Genomic DNA, 18,133 nt, shown 5'->3' with positions numbered 1-18,133 from the left:
ATACAGCACTGGCCCTGGAGTCAGAAGGACCTGAGTTCAGGTGCAGCCTCAGATGCTTCTTAACTGGGTAACTCTGGGCAAATCATTTAACCCTGTTCGCCTCTGATTCCTCATCTGTAAAATGAACTAGAAAAGGAAAGAGCAAACTAGTTCAATATTTTTGCCAAGAAAACCGCAGTGGGATCCCAAAGAGTCAGATGAGACTGAAAAACAAACTGTCTCCAGTTAGTTGAAGGTCTCCAAGCAGAGCCTGCATGATTTCTTATGGGAATGTGCACAGGATTCCTGTAGGGAATGAACTTCTGAGGTCATTCTCAATTCTAAGATATTAGTTTTTCTTAAAGTAAAAAAAAAAAATAAAAAATCTTACAGATCAGGAAGGGATTGGGCGGGGGTGGGGGCTAGGGGGAGGACACAGGGACAGGGAAGGTTGCAGGAAAGGAAAGCTGCAACGGAAACTGGGATTTATTAAACATCAAGAAGGAATTGGGCTGTTGGAAAGCAATGAAGACCCCCCTGTAAAGAAAGGGGTACAAGAAGGACTAAAGCATTAAAAGAGGTCAAGAGGTTAAAAGAGTTTACTTTCTTTGTTTATGGGGAATTACTCAATCTTAAGAGATTAGGAATAGAAAGAATGCATGGCTGATAGCCAGCTCCAGATCTTCTGGAAAAATATGGACAAGGCTGGTTCCTGTCAGGACAGAGCAAAATAAACTTTAAGGCTTTCATAACTTTGAGGAGTCCCAGGCCTCCAGGTTACTAGAGTCCTTACTTTGTAGTGGCCATCCATGAAAGCCATCCTGTAGGCTCAAAGTCCTTTTACAATCATGAAATGTGTGCATGCATCCTCACATATACAGTTAGTATATAGAGAGAGAGACTGACTGATGAACTCTCCACCCTAATAAGAACAATACTTTCTTTAGTACTAGTTATTTTTTTTAATACCTACTATGTACTATTTCTGTATTTGGCACTATGGGAGATAAAATAAGACATGAATTCAACTCTTCAAAGAGCCTATGTTGTGTCCCAGGGAATATTAACACACTTGGAATCTTAGAATGTTAGTCCTGGAAAGTCACAATAACAATAATCTGGTTCAACCACCCTCCTTTTATGAAATAGTCTGATTCTAATATAAAGCAGTCCATGTTAAAGGTAGAATGCAGATATCAATGAGACCTGAGTAGAATGAATGCAAAGTATCAAGGCTGGGAGGGACCTCAGAGATTTTCTGGTCCAATTTTCTCATTTTAAAGATGAGCAAATAGATGTCAGGAAGAGTTTCATGGATTTTTAAAAGGGATAAAAAGAAAAAAAACCCACAAATTTTAAAAAGATACAAGTATTTATATATATATATTTTTTTACCAGACCAAAGCACGAGGACAGATCAAAATGAAATTTAATTCAGATCTTTGCACACGACCCAAAGCATTAAACAATTGTGCTTTCTCCTCTCCTAACTCTACAAACTTAACTCTGGAGAGTCAGCAGCCTCATTATTTTCCCACTGTGGTTCTCTGAATTCTTGGAGCAGGCTTGTGGAAATACTTGGCCTATTGGTACACAGAATGAATCAAGGTCTATACTTCTGGGAGCTTCTCCCCCTTTACGTGGGTCTCCCCTGCTCACCCTCACACACCCAAACCCTAACAAAGTCACATGCAACAAGCTCTTGGGTTTCAGGGAAGGGAAGCTGATAAGTATGTGCATGAATGCAAATATAAAGGGAAGAAGGGAGAGTCTTTGGGAAAGATACTGACGATGCAGCTTCCCCAAGCCAAGCTAGAATCCTAAAACAGTGGACAGATGGGGAATACCAAAGGGAGTGGGGGAAGGGAACCAGCTTCAAGCATCTAAAAGCCAGCTAACATTTCCAGTGGAAACTGAGAAGGAGGAGGAGACTGAGGGGAAAGAGATGGCATAGAAAGGTGCTTGATTGGCCTGAGGACCCCAGCTGAATAACCTGTACTATGCATCAGATCAGGTCATCAGAAGGAACCAGTGATTCTGAGTCTCCCTGTTACCCCATAGAGCAAATTGGAGAGGACTGTGGAAGACCTGAGCCAGGTGGACAGGTTGCTACATGAGCCTGGGCATTTTCCAGCATCTGATAAAACCTCTGGGCATGTTTCTAGGAGAACAAACTTTCCTAAGGGAGACTTCTGGTATCTGGGTTGGAAGTGGAGGGGAAGCTGAGCTAATAGGTATCTACTGGCTTAAGAGTAGTGAATGGCCAGAGGAGAATGAGTAGTGGAAAGGGGGCTGGATTTGGAATCAGAGGACCTGGATTTGATAATTACCGTTTGTGTGATTGTTAGGCACATTATGTCACCGCTCTGACCCTCTCAGTTTCCTCTGCTGTGAAATTGAATGCGTGTGTATATGTGTGTGTGTGATGCTTTCCAAGGTCCTTTCCTATTTAAAATCCTACAGTAATTCAGAATGTAACTAGCCTGGGTTTCCACAGCAAAGTTTTGAATGAGCTGGAAGTCTGGCTTGGAAAAACCTAAAAGGGACAACACTTAGTGGGGGGAGTAGGGCAGGACCTGAGGACATCAGATGAGAAGAGAATTTTGAGGAAGTAAGAATCAGGAGCTAAGGGAACTGGACAAAGCCTGAAGCCGGGGAAATCGTCCTGGGCTGGACTCCGATGAACTCCTGGGAGTCCCAGCTCTACCATTTACTAATTCTGCCACTGGGTAAGTCACTAGTCTCTCAGGCACAATTTTCTCATCTGTAAAATGGGGACAATGGCCTCCTGAGACATACTTCCCCAGACAGGATGTCCTGAGAATGAAATGAATATGAATCTCCATGGATGAAGGAGCTTCCTTGCCCCATTCCTAGGTCTCTGGGAGCAACTAGTCTGCCTGGGCTGGATCAGTCACGGGCTGCTTGGCCCTCCCCCCACCATTCCTCCACATTAGTCAGCCCGCCCCGATCCCTCCCTACTCAGGAGGGGAGGAGAGGGGCGTGTGTGTATGTGTGTGGTGGGGAAACGAGTGGCGGCTAGCGCTCTATAAAGGCGGCAGTATCCGAAGTAGCCCTCACAGACCCTGGCCCCGCTTCTCTCCTCAGATCAAGGCATTGCAGGCGAGACGAGACTGCAGCTGACCCCCGTCCCCTTGGCCCAGCCTCGTGAGTCTCAGCACATATCCCACCCCTACTCCCCTCATCTTCGCCCCCCTCCCCCTCTCTCCGCCTTCTCCCCCCACCCCCATCCTCAGCATCCGCTCCCCCTGGCCGGAAGCCTAGACCTTGCCCAGAATCTGAGCTGGGGGAGGAATTAAGGAGACTCCGGGGATGCGCAGAAAACGTCTGAATACACTGTGGGGAGGGCGATGGGCAGAGGATCACCAGGTCTGGACTGGGGCTAGCATCACTGGGGTTGGGGGAGCTCAGGCTGTTGAGCAAGCTCAGGTAATATCTCAAGCTGACCTTCCAGTTGCTTTTTTTGTATCTTCAAGTTTCTTCCATTTCTAATTTTCTATTTTTCTTCATTCTAGTATTCTATCCATCTATGACATTCTCTCTTATAAAGGTCCCTACTTTTTCTAACATTCTGCATTCTAAGAATAACAGCTGTCATTCTCTGATTCTCTAGATGTAAGAGATGGAAAAAGGCACAAGGGGATTCCATTTGGCCAAGGAGCTCAGCTTTTTAAATCCCACTCTGTATTGGGCTGCCCCCTTCCCTAAGTGGTGCCCAGGATACCACAGACTGTCCCCAGGAATGTGTTTGCTCCTGTTACCATGGAGTGAGGCTGAGTTGCAGGCCTCCTGTTGCCAGGCAGCTAAAGGGGTGGGGGGATGGGGTCGGTCACCCCACTAGTCTTAGCCTGTCATGTGGTTGCTGTGAAAGAAGCTTTGACCCCCCCATCATTCTCCTCCTCCCCCAAATCCTATGGGTGGTGGAATGTGGAGTTAGAAGATGGGCTCCCAGGACAAATCTCTGTACTGTAAGACAGACTGACATCTCCAGAAAAGGCCTGGCTATCAAGGATGGGAAGGAAGGTGGAGGTCCCTTCCTCTTGTTCTCCTGTCCAGCAGTACTAGTTGGATTCTCTCAGGGACCTGGCTACTCGGGGAGCTGCACCTGAATCCTGAGGCTTGAGTTGCCTTCTCCACCAGAGCCAGAACTGACCTCCACTCCACACAGGTACGGGAAACCCTGAGGCCCAGGGGAGGGATTGCACCCTATAATGGGAGAATGAATCCTGTGACTGCCTTTTCCTCAGGTCAGCCCAGCCATGACTCTCCTCTGGGCCCTCTTCCTAGCACTTGTAGCAGTCACTTATGCTGAGACTCCAGGGTGCAAGATCCGGGTGACTTCCAAAGCCCTGGAGCTGGGTAAGAATATGAGACAGGAGCCAGCTTTTCTTTGGCTCCTGGGCTGTGGGGGAGTTGGGAAATGAGAAATTCTCTGTTCAGGAGAAAGCCCTGGGGTCACTTCTCCTTTCCTTCCCACAAAAAAAGCCTGTGCTTTGTGAAGGTGGGAGGATGAATGGGGGGAGGGGGAAAAGAGGAGGGAGAATACTTGGTGGAAACTTACCAGTTCTAAGGAAGGGTCTTACTGTCTCAGTAAAGCAAGAAGGACTGAAGTTCTTGGAGCAGGAGCTAGAAACCATTACCATCCCAGACCTTCGGGGCAGTGAGGGCCCATTCTCTTACAACATCTCTGAGTGAGTGGGGCCTGGGATTTGGGGAGCTCAGACTAAAAATCTGGGAGTGGGGTGCAGTGGGGAATGGGACTGTGCCATGTCTGAGCTATGTCTGAATTCAAGGCAGAATTTCTTTACTTGGACATAGTCCATTAACATACAAGTATAGAGCTGGAAAAGACCTTAGAAGCCCTTTAGTTTAACTGTCTCATTTTATAGATGAGAAACTTGAGGCCCAGAGAGGTTTTTGTGCCACAGTGTTTCTCAACTTTGGCAGCCCATCTTTGCCAGAGGTCTAGTAAGTCAGTGTTTGTAGCTTTATAAGCTTGTGAGATTTAGAGGTGGAAGGAACTTTTGGAGATCACTTAGCAATCCACAAGCATTCCATAAGCAAGTGCCTACTATGTGACAGGCAGAGTGCTAATCCTGGAATGACCCTATACTCTCTTGGGAAGGGCACACTGCCTTCAGTGTGCCTTCAGATGCAAAAAATAAAGAAATAAATAAAATATGCAAAGTAATTTGTATAGGAGATATTAGCATTTGGGACTGAGAAATTACACAGGAAGGTTTTTCTATCTCCCATTTCATTGCCTTTGCATCTGTTCCTCCTCCCTGGAATGTTCTCAAATCCTAATCTCCCCCTTTTATAATCTCTGGCTCCATTTGAGACCACCAACTGCAGAAGACATTTTAGAACCTCCCAGCTAAGGAGTTGCATCCCTTCTGAGGTTATCTTTCCTCTATTCTGTATTTATCTTGTATGTGTCAATTTATGTATATGCTTGCTCACCCATTTAAAAAACATCATTCTGAGAAAGGATCTAGAGGCTTCGCCAGACTGCTAAAAAGATCTATGACCTAAAAAAGGTTAAGAACTGATCAAGTCTAATAAATAACACTTATTAAGCACCTACCATGCACTAGACACTGTACTAAGTGCTTACGATACAAAAAAGCAGCAAAAATCATCTAGGAACTTGTGATCTAGTGAGAGAGACAATAAGCAATCAAGAATATAGAGGCTAGATATATACAGGATAAATAGAAAATAATTAACAGAGGGAAGGTACTGGAATTATGAGGGATTGGGGAAGACTTCTTGTAAAAGGATTTTAGTTGGGATTTAAAAGAAACCAAGGAAGGCAGTAAGAAGAATTTAAGAGGGAGATTATTTCAAGCATGGGAGACAATCAGAAAAAATGTTCAGAGCAGAGAAATTGAATCCACAGCCTCCCCCCACTTCCAAACAGGAGAGGGGGATGTGATTTATTCAGTCACACAGCTGAGTAGTAGCAGAGCTAGGACTCTAATCCAAGCCTCTTGACTACTAGGCCAGTACAGTTTTCACCTTACAGCATTGCCTGTAACAGAATCCTACCTACAAGGAATCCTGGACATACTTCCTCATCTCAAATAATGGTTTCATATAAGGAAGTAACACCTTTGAACTCACTTTCTACATCCTCCCAAGGCTGGGTCAGGAAAAGGTTCTGAGGTTAAGTCATGGAAGGAATAGAAAGAGTTTAGGAGGGGGCAGCTAGGTGGTGAAGTGGATAGAGCCCTGAATTCAGGAGGACCCGAGTTCAAATCTGGTCGTAGACACTTAACACTTCCTGGCTGTGTGATCCTGGGCAAGTCACTTAACCCCAGCCTCAGGGGGGGAAAAAAAAAGTTTAATTTGAGTCATATTAATTCAAACAATAAGTTTGGGTCACATTTCTGTCATTAACTCAGTGGATAAACTTGGATAAGTTGTCACCCAAGGCAAAGAAACTGGGAATGTTTTTTGTTTGTTTGTTTTGGGTTTTTTTTGAGAGGAGAAGATTAAAAGAAGGTAGCAATTACTGTCTTCAAATCTTTGAGGTATGCTTTCATGGGAAAGATTTTTTCTGTTTGACTCCAGAAAACAGAATGGGAAACAAATAGGGGGTAGATTCAGGAAGATTAATTTTTGTTGGATGAAAGGAAAACCTTCCATTTGTCCAAAAGAGGAATGAGTTGCTAGGGAAGATAGTAGTTTCCCTTAAATGGAATTCATCAAATGAGATATTTGTGAGGTGCTTTACATATTTTAAAGAACCACATAAATATTAGCTATTATTATTTATTCAAATGGAGACTGAATAATCAATTATCATGGAAGTGGTAGAAGGGATTCCTTCTCAGGGGTGGGTTGAACTAGAGGATGTCTGGGTTCCTTTCCAATTTTGAGATTCTATGCCTTAGGTTTTTCCCTGTAAAACAAGCTAGGGTCCATCCAACTTTGACATCCTATATGTTGGGCAGCCAAATGGCTTGGTGGAGAGAGCATGGCCCTGAAGTCAGGAGAACAAGGAACCTTCCCTGGGAGAGCTAGGCCATGTATTGTCTTTCTTCTCAGATCAAGTTGAATGAGCAGTGAGGTGGCCCTCCTCTTATAACGCTTACAGGAAAAGGAAAGGAATCTAAAATGGTTTTGTCAGTCACTCATGTTCGACTCTTCATGACTCCATTTTGGGATTTTCTTGGCAAAGACATTATAATGACTTGCCATTTCCTCCTCCAGCTCTCTTTACAGTTAAGGAAATGAGGCAAATAGGGTTAAGTGACTTGTCCAGGGTCATACAGTTAGTAAGTGTCTGAGGCTGGATAGGACTCAAATCCTCCTGTCTCCAGAGCCAGTACTCTCTCTACAGAGCCACCTGCTGACCCACTCCAAAGTTACTAGGGATCATTCCAGCTATCCTGTTTTTGTCCTGAGGAAACTTAGCTCTGAACAGGGATCTAAGGCTGGGGCAGCCTGGCTCTGAGCATCCCATGCTCTCTGTCCCTCTAGGGTGAAGGTGACCAAACTGCAGCTGGTCCAGTCAGAACTGTACTTCCAGCCAAACCATGATCTGATCCTGTACATCAGCAATGCCTCCATCAGCCTCAGCTTCCGCAGACAGCTGCTCTACTGGTTCCTGTGAGAGCAGGGCGGGGATGGGACCAGGAGGGGTGGGGGAAGGGATGGAATGGGCAGAGGACCAGGACGGTGGGGGTGGTTTGCTTGTCTAAGCCTCTTCTTTGCACCCTATCTCTTGAAGGCAGCCAAGTGGTGCAGTGGGTCAGGAAGAACCCGAGTTCAAATCTTGCTTTAGACATTGCTGGCGGTGTGCCTTAGTTTCTTCAACTGCTTAATGAGAATTATAGTAGCACCTACCTCCCAGGGTTGTTGTGAGGATCTATTGAAACAATGTTTGTAAAGTGCCCGACACACAGTAGGTGCTCTATGCTGATTTCCTTCTGGGTGTTCCTTTCTGCAGTTATGACGGGGGCTATGTGGATGCCTCGGCCGAAGGTGTGTCCATCCATACAGCCCTGCAGTTGGCCAGAGACCCTGGTGGTCGAATGAAAGTTTCCAATGTCTCCTGTGGAGCCTCTGTCTCCAAGATGCATGCTGCCTTTGGGGGGACCTTCAAGTGAGGCTTCTCCTTGGCTCCAGAGCCCCATTCCTGCTGACATTCTTCATGTGGACTTTCATTCCTCATCCTGAGGGGGAGGAGGCTCCTAGAGGGGTCCGGTCATTCCTCAGCCCACAGCATAGTTAGTTGTTCCAGGTCTTGGATGTAAGGGGGCTTTATTCAGTTTAGCCCTATTGTGGGTGGGGAAGAAAGTACTAGGCTAGAATAAAAGCCATTGAGTGTCTGCTGTGCTCTTGGCTCCATCTTAGGCATTGATGGAAAATAAATGAGACGCGTTCCCTGTCCCCATAGAGTTTACTATCTAATGGAATTGGGTAAAGGACAAGACATATTCAAGGTAGAATACATTAAGGATGGGAAGTTTCACAAAAGTACAGAAAAGGGAGCTATCACTTTTAGTGGTGGGTGGGGGTCAAGGAAGGCTTCTTGGATGAGCTGACATTGGTCCTGGAAGCCAGGACTGACAGGTGGATTTGGAAGAGGGCATTTCCAGAGAGGGAGCAGTGTAGCAGAGGCATAGGATTCAGCCTGTTCGGGGATAAGATAAGGAGGACCTTGTTGGGAAGCGACTCTGCTGTGAAGGGGAACCCTGGGAGACAAGGATGAGGTAGAAGTCCAGACCAGGCTGTGGAGGACCTGGAATGCCAGGCTGTCTAGGATTCCCCCTCTCCACTCCTGCAAGGCTGATCTCTTTTCCCCTCTTCACTGTATCCATTGGAATACAGATGTTGAGGGTGAGAGGGAAATGATGAAATGTGTCTTGAGCTCTGCCTTTTACCCACCCCCATCAGGTTTGTCCCTGCTTGTGGTACCAAACTTTATCCCTTCTCATACTCCAGACTCCCCTAGTCAGTCCCCTCTACTCCTATTAGGTCTAAGGCCAAGCTGGGACATGGTTTAATGGGCTGTTCTCTACTCCCTCCCTTCTTGCAGGAAGGTCTATGAGTTCCTCTCCACTTTCATCATCTCAGGCATGCGCTTCCTTCTCAACCAACAGGTGATGCGGGAGTCAGGGGCAGGGTCTTGGAGGGACCAGGAAGCAGGGCATAGCAAGGGGGTGGGAGCATGAGAGTTGGCTGGATCAGGTAGGAGTGTGAAGGAGGGGGTGATGTGGGAAAATGCACAGAGGGGGATCTGGTGCTGATGCCCATATTTTGATCTTCAGATCTGTCCCGTGCTACACCATGCAGGGCTGGTCCTGCTCAATTCCCTTCTGGACACAGTCCCAGGTAAGTCACGGAAACGAGAGAAGGTTGGAATGCAAGTACTTTTGCCTTCTCTCCTGGTCCCCTCTTCCACCCACTCCCATTAGGTCTGTGGGGAATGAGAAGCCCAAAAGTTGGGAGTGTCTCTCCAGAAGTTTAGCAAATTCATTGTTATCTCCAAAACTCCACAAGCTGAGGAAGCATGGTAGGGTGAGGTGAACATTTGAGGGACATGAAGGATCATGGGTGCAGAATGTTATATACAGCACATACAGTGGTTCTATGTCTTTGCTTAACAGGTTTTTTGTTATAAGGTGGAGTTGAATATATGTGTATGTCTGTGATCCATTTATATATAAGTAAATGACAGGCAGATAAACAGGAAAGAGAGGAAGGAGTAGGGAGAGAAAGAGTGAATACTCTACCCTTTTACTTACTCTTTACCAGTCATTGACCCTGGGTAAGTCACTTTTTATGGGGCAGCCAGGTGATGCAGTGGATAGAGCATTGGGCTTGGAATCAGGAAGACTCTTCTTACTAGCTGTGATCCTGAGCAAGTCACTTAGCTCTGTTTGCAGCAGTTTTCTCACCTGTAAGATGATCTGGAAAGCACCAGTGCCTTCAAGAAAACCCCAAATGGGTTCATGAAGTCAGACGTGACCGAACAATAACTAGGCAGGTGTTGTGCCAGGTGGTAAAAATGTAAAAACAGAAATGAAACTGTCCCTACCTTCAATAAAAGTGTATTTTATTGGTAGAGACAATAGGCAGGCACATAAATACATACAGAATACATAACAAATAAGCATGAGGCAATCTGGAGGACTCAGGTCCTGGCTACAGCCAGAACTTACCAGCTTTATCACTTTGGGCAAGTCACTCTTCTGAGCCATAGTTTTTCCTCATAGATAAAGTAGAAACAATGATACTTTCCTTAACCCACAAGATAAATGTGGAACCAGTGCTTTTGTAAACTCTAGAAATGTGTAATGGTTATTTGTTGTTGTTATTTGGTCATTTTCAGTCCTGTCTGACTCTTTGTCACTCATTTGGGGTTCTTTTGGCAAAGACACTGGAATTGTCTGACATTTCCTTCTCCAACTGATTTTACAGATGAGGAAACAGGCAAACAGAGTTAAGGCACTTGCTCAGGATCACACAGAAAAGTATCTGAGGCTGGATTTGAACTCAGGAAGATGAGTGCTCCTGATTGCATGCCCAGTGCTCTAACCACTGCACCACCTAGCTGCCCTAATTATAATTATTATTACTGTCTTATCTCAACTTGCTGGTGAGCAGGACCTGCCTTGCCCCTCATAAAAACTTACCCATTGTTGATAGCTCTGGGAAAGAGGGCACAAAATTTTAAGGCTCAAATCTAGATTTTCTTTTCCCTGAGTAAAAACTGTCACCCATTAGACAGAAATGGTCTCTGGCCAGGTGAAGGCCTTGGGATTGAGATCCTGGTGTCCTTTCCTCTGGCCTATCCTAGTCTGCCTTTCAGTAGGCATTCAGCACAGCTCTTGTCTCTCTGGAGTTTTCAGGCAATGCTCAACATGAACTATCTTATGTGAGCCTCATAACAATCTTGTGTATAGATAATATTATAGAGAATAACTATCATAGCTGACATTTACATAATTTTTCAGGGTTTCCAAAATACTTTACTCTTTTTCATAAGTTTTTTGTTTTGTTCTATTTTGGTTTTTGGTGGCAAATGTTTCCACATCAGAAACATATGATCTCCTCAGTGGAAATGATGTTTTTTAATTTTATTTTTCTATTTTTACTTTCCTCAATACATGTAAAACATTTTTGGGGGGAGAGAGTAATACATGTACATTTATTTTTCATAGATTTCAGGCTAGAAGGAAACTAAGATTTAATCTGACCTCGTCATTCGACAGAGGAGGAATTGAGACCCAGAGAGGTTAAATTGGTAGAGGAAGAACTGAGACCCAGAGGGATTAAACAGCTTATCTAAGGTTCTAAGTTCATTCAGATAATAACTAATCCAGGATTCGACCCACAGCCCTTGGATTCTAAGTACAGCATTTTGTACATTATACCACACTGCCTCTGTCCATTAACTCACTGACCCTCACAACAATCCTGTAAAGTAGGTGCTGTTTTTTTAATTCCCATTTTATAGTTGGAGTAACTAGACTCAAAGTTTTCATGACTTTTCCATGCTCACATACCCTGGTGAGCATCTGAGGAGAGATTTGAACCTTGCACTTGCTGATATGAGTTCCTGGCTACTTTCAGTGGGTCTTGCTGCCCCTTAATATGTAGGAAGGCGAAGACGTAGTACCCGCTGACCAGGAGTTTGAGTCAGGATGGTGAGGGGAAGGAATCTTGAGGAACAGCCAGGAAATGAGGACTGGCCTCTGTGCATCCCTTATCTGGGTGATGCTGGACAGCTAGTTTAATGCTTCTGTTGCTTGATTTTCTTTCTCGAAGATGAGCAGTACCTTGTATTTGCTCTGCTTCTTATGGAATGTTGTCATAAGGAAAGTACTTTGTAAATTGTAAAGTACTGTAGAAATAAGAGCTTTAAATAAAGTAATTATGGGCTTCTTTTATGGAATAGCAGCTCACACTAGCTAGAAGACATTTCACAGTTACAGGATCTTGGCATTTAGAGCTGGAAGGGATTCCCACCTTTCTACCTCAGTCATCCAGTCATTTTACAGATTTTACTTTTTATAGATTAGGAAACTGAGGCCCAGGGGTAGCAAAGTGATGACAGAGCAACAGCCCGAGTTCAAATGGGGCTACAGACACTTACTAGCCATGTGGCCCTGGGCAAGTCACTTAATTCTGATCGCCTCATCTACCTCCAATATAAAATGAAATAAAAAGGAAACAAACTAAAGAGGGGTATCATATGCATAGGCTCAAACACTGCAGTAAAGAGCAGAGGCAGACAGCAGATTCAGACCCAGAACCACTGACTGACTGCAAACTCATCACCACAGTCTCATATGAAGAGAGGTAGACAGTGCAAGGGCAGGTAGGTAGCACAATAGAGAGTCCCTGGCCTAGAGTCCTTCTGAGTTCAAATCCAGTCTCAGACACTTCCTGGCTGTGTGATCCTGGACAAGTCATTTAACTGTTTACCTCAGTTTCCTCATCTGTAAAATAAGCTGGAGAAGGAAATGGCAAAACACTGCAGTGTCTCTGCCAAGAAAACTGCAAATGGTGTTACAGACAGAGGACAGGATTGAAAACAACTGAACAAGTTAGTGCAAGTGTTATGAAAAACTTACTTTTAAGAGGTCAGACTAGAGCTCAAGTCTTAGGTAAAGAAACCGTTTCTCTTCAGACTTCGAGTGCCATTTCTGATCACTGTATAGCCTTCTCCAGGAAGCATAATTCTATATAGGCTGCCTCATTAAAAGTCATTGAGTTGGATGGTGATTGAATAAGTGCTAAACAAACCTTCCCTCCCCTACAGTGCGCAGTGCAGTGGACCAGCATGTTGGTATTGACTATTCCCTCCTGAGTGATCCAGTGACCTCAGCCAGCAACCTGGACATGGATTTCCGGGTGAGTTTCCAGCTTGGGGTCCAGGGCCGAGCCTGACTCTCAACCCCATCCAAGTGTTCTCCTATCTAAACATCCCTCTCTGAGATGCTCAGGCAGAGACTTCAGACCTTTCTGCTCCTGTCTCTAGGGAGCCTTCTTCCCTCTCTCGGAGGCCAACACCAGCTTCCCTAACCAGGCTGTGGAGCCTCAGCTTCAGGAAGAGGAAAGAATGGTCTATGTGGCCTTTTCTGAGTTCTTCTTTGACTCTGCCATGGATAGTTATTTTCGGGCTGGAGTGCTTCGGTTGGAGCTTGTTGGAGACAAGGTGAGATGATGTGGCACTTGATCCACCGAGAGGCTGGGGTCAGCATGGGAGTGGGAGGACACAGAGTGAAGGAGTGAATCAGATAGAAGACTCTTTCCACCTCGTGAAGTGGCGAGCTCCCTGTCACTGGAAGTGTTCAAAAATAAGGATGATATTGTACACAGCAACAACAAAATTATGTGATGACTAACTCTGATAGATAGGGCTCTTTTCAATAATAAGGTGATTCAGGCCAATTCCAATAGACTTGTGATGGAGAGATGCAGCATGATAAATGTGGAAATAGAAGAATTGCACATAGTTAACATATATTGGATTACTTGCTGACTAGGGGGAAGGAGGGGAAGGGAGGGAGAAAAATTTGGAATGCAAAGTTTTGCCTTTGGAACACAAAGTTTTGCAAGGGTCAATGTTGAAGACTATCTTTGCATATATTTTGAGAATAAAAAGCTATTATTTAAAAAATAAAGATGATACTGAGAAAATTCACAGGTAGAGAACTGGCCTACTTGACTTCTCAAGTCTAACTTACAAGTTTATCCCCTCCTCTCTCTCTCTCTTTCTTTTCTTGACTCAGGTGCCCAAAGACTTGGACATGGTACTGAGGGCCACTTTCTTCGGAAGCATCATCTTGTTGGTGAGAGGCATGGGAGGATGGAATTGCCTGTATGTGAGGGAGGGAAAATTCACTCTGAGAAGGGAATGGATATAACAACATACTTCCATATGGAAGTTTAGGTATATACTCCTACCCTGGGAAGTGTGTGCTCCAGTTGAGGGGCTCAAGAGGAAACCCAGAGCCCTATCTCTAGATGGATGAAGTAAGAGTGCAACATCTGGAATAAGAAAACTTGAGTTTAAGTTCTGACTCTATTACTTAATGTGTGACTTTAGGGAAGTCATTTTACTTCTCTGGCCCCAATTTCTTTATACAATAACAGGGGAGGATCAGATGATCTATGAGGTCCCATAAGTATTCTTGGTCCTTGCCACAAGACAGATATTTCAAAGATCTGTCATTTTAATGCGGGTGCTTCCTCTGTCCATGCAGATTGAGACCCCTCTATAACTTGGAAAATGCTCTTCAAGAATTGTTGAGAGCAAAAACCAAAAACCCTGGTGATAAGACTCCCTGAAGTTAGTCAGCTTGGTTACACAACCTATCCCTGCAGTAGATAAGGATCCTTTCCCTCTTGAGAGGCCTGACCTGGAAAACCAAAGGTCACTTCCACAATGCCACAGGTGTCTACACAAGGCACCTCCACCTCCTTTCCTTTCACTCTCTTCTTAACTGTTCTGTCTGGTTTCTGACCTCATCATTGAGCTGAAACTGCTCCCTTGAGTTACCAAAGTTTTCATCATCACCCAATCTCTTTTCGTTGTCCTCGATCTTTCTGAAATTTGGGACCCCACTGCTCACCCTCTTCTGTCCTTCCGAAGTTTCTGTGACATTGCTCCCTCCTCTTTCTCCCACTTCTCCCCAGTCTTTAACAGTGGTTTGTTCTTCAAGGCTCTGCACTGGGCCATCACCTCTTCTCCTTCCCTACTGCCTCCCTTGGTGATCTCTGTCCCCATGGGTCACTTGTCATGCAGAAGATTCCCTGATTATCCAGCCCTAACCACTTCCCAAGTTCAGGCCTGAATGGTCTGCTGCCTTTTGGACATCTCCAACTAATTGTCTGGTTCAGCCTATCCAGAACAGACCTCACAGTCATTTCCCCAAAACCCACCTCCTTTGCAACTTTCCTTTCTGTTGAGAGCAGTGCCGTTCTCCTGGGCTCACAACTTTTCTGTGGTATTCACCCATAGACCCCTTTGCCCTTGCCCCTCTTGTGTACAAGCCTTTGCCCTACTGCACAGAGCCACGACCTGGCACAAGAATCACCCCCATCCATCCCGCGCTCAGGGGCCAAAGTGATCTTCCTAAAGTGTGGAATTCACAGGCACTTCTGAATGGCCTTGCTACGGGGCTGCTATCCTGACAGAGAGATCCGTTCATCTGTTTGGCCTTCAAGCTTCTACACCATCTGGCCTCTTCCTGCCTTTCTGGTCTCATCGCACAACCCTCCTCCTCAAGTCCTCCATGATCCAGCATCCCTTGCTGTTCCTTGCACAATCATCCTGAGTCCCCACTCTCTGTGCCCTGCCTGTCCCTCACCTCTGCAACATTCCCTCCTTACTTCTAGGTCCTGTCTTCCCTGGCTCCCTTCAGGATTCAGGTCAAACCTCTCCTTCTGCAGGAGACCTTGCTTCCCCTCCCCCCATCACTACCTTTTCTTCTAAATATCTCACATGTATGTACCTACTTGTATTAGAATGTGAGTTGCTGGTGGGCAAGGACCATATTTCTTTGTATTCCCAGCACTTAGTAAGGTGCCTGGCCCTTAGAAAGTACTTTGTAAATGCTTGTTGACTGACAGACAGGCTTTGGTAGTGATGACATGCCCCGGTTGGATAGCAAATAACAGACACTGAGCTAGCCTTTGTTGATTGGTGGTCCTCCCATGGCTGCCATGATTCTTTTTCATCCTTTCAGCATGTTGAATATCAGCTATGTGATGTGGTGTAACCTCTGAAAGAATTCAGGCTCAGTGTTCACTCCAAGGAAAAGCATTTTAATGAGATTTAAACATTCAGTGAGTGGATCAAGCTCCCCAATATCAGTCAGCAGCCCAGCTAAGCAAAAGGAGGATTTTTATGAAGGAAGTAGTGCTGATTACATTCCAAGATATGTAAAATTTGAGGTTAGGGAATGAGTCTGCTAACATGGGAAGGTCCTACACTCTCACAGGGTTACCCAGAATGCATACAGAAAACTCCACTTGGGGGTAGTAATGTATGGTAATGATATTATAACTAGCATAGGTTTATCCAAGGACAGCAAAGAAGGAACTGCTCGGGCGCCAGGCTGGGGGAAAGATTGTGGAGGTTTACAATCCAGCGTCCTGTTCTGCATCTTGTCAGTGCAACTTTCTTGCTGGCTGATTTCTGTTACGTTTTGTAGTGAGCATCACTGGTAACCTAGGTCCAAAATGTGCTGGCCTGCTCCTGGTTCTAAAGATGCCCATGATTATTTCTGTGGGGCCTGGGGCCGGGGCAACAATCAGAATCCATTATGAGACTGTCACGAATCCATGGACTAGAGCTGTAAGGGACTTTAGCAGTCACTTAGTCTAAGTCCCTGTGGATGCAGACAGAAAACCCGGTGTCTTGTCTGAGGTCTCAGAGGCAGTGGTAACAAGCAGAATTCGAATGTCCGATACCTAGCTTCCCGTCACTGTGCTTCTTTCCTTCATGGTTATCCTTCCTAACTCGTGTCCCCTTCTTTTTCTGAAGAGCCCGGCAGTGATCAACGCACCTCTGAAGCTGGAGCTGCAGGTCCTGGCCCCCCCGCGATGCACCATTAAGCCTTCGGGTACCACCATCTCCGTCACTGCCGGCCTCGTCATCGCCCTGGCGCCCCCCGACCTGCCCCAAGTGCAACTTTCCAGCATGACCATGGTTCGGTCCCGGGAGAGGGCGAGGGGCAGAACTGCTAATTGGGGAGGGGGCCCGATCACAAACGTCACTGCCCCCTCCTTTCCTTTTAGGATGCCCGTCTCAGTGCAAAAATGGCTCTTCGAGGGAAGGTACTTCAGGCGCAGATGGATTTACGCAGGTAGCAGAGGTGAGGGGCTGGGGGTTGGGAGGAAGCACAGGCCCACCAAGCAGGCCCCAAGACTGTCTTCCGTTTTTCCAAAGGTTTCGCATCTATTCAAACCAGTCTGCTTTAGAGTCCTTGGCAGTGAGTAATGGGAAGTTGGATGGGACAGAGAAAGAAGCTGGGGAGAAAAGCCTCCCAACAGCCCCTCCCTAACGTGCCCCTCTCTCCCCCTCCCAGCTGATTCCCCTGCAGGCTCCACTGAAGACGCTGCTCCAGATCGCAGTCATGCCCCTGCTCAATGGTAGGCCGATCTCTCAGGGTGGAGGCTGGGATGGGGGGCCTGCACACTGGGGAGACTCCTGGGCTGGGCAAGTCCCAGAGTCAGAGCCTGAAGAGTTAGAAGGGTGCCCAAGTCATCCTGGCCAGCCCACCCGGAATAGGAATGCCCTTTACTGCATCAAATGATTGTCTCCACTTCTGAAGACTGGTAAGGGAGGAACTAAGTGAAAACCTTCCTCATTTCACAGGAGTCCCAGAAAAGGTAAGTGCCTCATGTTCATAGAGCCAGGAAATGGTTTATTCACTCCTCCTGAGACCAGCTAAGAACAGAGGCTGCTCTCTAGCCTCTACATCATCCTTAAACTCTTTAGGAGCTGGAAAGGCTCCCCAGCGCACCTTCCAAAACAGGGATCACTTCACAGCTTCCCTGAGCTCCACTATCCAGCCTTTACCTCTTGGGCCAGAGGCCCATCCCCAAAGAGAGTGGTGCAGGCCTGGGCCTTCCTCTAACAACTGAGGCTCTAATCCTTTGGATCCGAGCAAGAATCTGTTGTCCTGCTTTTCTTTGCTACAGATCGAACCAAACGTGGAGTGCAGATACCACTCCCTGAGGGAATCGACTTTGTCAAAGAGGTGGTGACCAACCAGGCAGTGAGTGAAGGGTACACAGAAGTGCTGGGGAAGAAAGGGAACTTTGGTGGCTTCTTTTTAAGTCCTCTCTCCTCTTGTGAACCATAGGGATTCCTGACCATTGGGGCTGATCTCCACTTTAGCAAGGGCCTTCGCGAGGTGATTGAAAAGAACCAGCCGGCTGGTGACCACGGGCCCACTTCATCTCCATCTCAGTCTGTTGCCCCTACCTCCTGAACAGGTTTCCAGGAGGTGCCAAACATTTATTCAAGCAAGTCCACGCTTTGATTCATGAAAAGTTCAACCTCCCCTTTTTCTCTTTCAAAATGTACTGGAATCAATCCCTGCTCTTTCAATAAAGCCCTCCCCACCCCCTTTTCCCAGTCAGGACTCAGAGACAGAAG

The 18,133-nt window shown here is 46.1% G+C and overlaps 1 protein-coding gene across 6 annotated transcripts; it reads left to right on the top strand.

The window, feature by feature from the left end:
* Window positions 1-1,751: 1,751 nt before the first annotated feature.
* On the top strand, window positions 1,752-18,132 carry PLTP (phospholipid transfer protein). 6 transcript variants are annotated; one of them, XM_074293549.1, is made up of 18 exons: window positions 1,752-2,708; window positions 3,088-3,147; window positions 4,060-4,168; window positions 4,248-4,359; window positions 4,592-4,691; window positions 7,489-7,617; window positions 7,958-8,113; window positions 9,050-9,113; window positions 9,282-9,345; window positions 12,782-12,873; window positions 13,001-13,177; window positions 13,755-13,814; window positions 16,514-16,678; window positions 16,768-16,835; window positions 16,919-16,961; window positions 17,058-17,121; window positions 17,674-17,750; window positions 17,838-18,132. In XM_074293549.1, the coding sequence occupies exons 4-18, from the start codon at window positions 4,260-4,262 to the stop codon at window positions 17,964-17,966; spliced, it is 1,488 nt and encodes a 495-aa protein (XP_074149650.1). In that variant the 5' UTR covers window positions 1,752-2,708; window positions 3,088-3,147; window positions 4,060-4,168; window positions 4,248-4,259; the 3' UTR covers window positions 17,967-18,132. The 6 variants fall into 6 exon arrangements, with proteins under 6 accessions (XP_074149650.1, XP_074149647.1, XP_074149645.1 ...); XM_074293546.1 differs by lacking the exon at window positions 1,752-2,708 and having other exon boundaries at window positions 2,960-3,147; XM_074293544.1 differs by lacking the exon at window positions 1,752-2,708 and having other exon boundaries at window positions 2,960-3,147; window positions 4,057-4,168.
* Window position 18,133: the final 1 nt, after the last annotated feature.

This window comes from Sminthopsis crassicaudata, chromosome 2, assembly GCF_048593235.1.
Source record: "Sminthopsis crassicaudata isolate SCR6 chromosome 2, ASM4859323v1, whole genome shotgun sequence".
Lineage (NCBI taxonomy): Eukaryota > Metazoa > Chordata > Mammalia > Dasyuromorphia > Dasyuridae > Sminthopsis > Sminthopsis crassicaudata.
The sequence above is the reverse complement of the archived record's forward strand: the minus strand, read 5'-3'. Positions and strand labels throughout refer to the sequence as shown.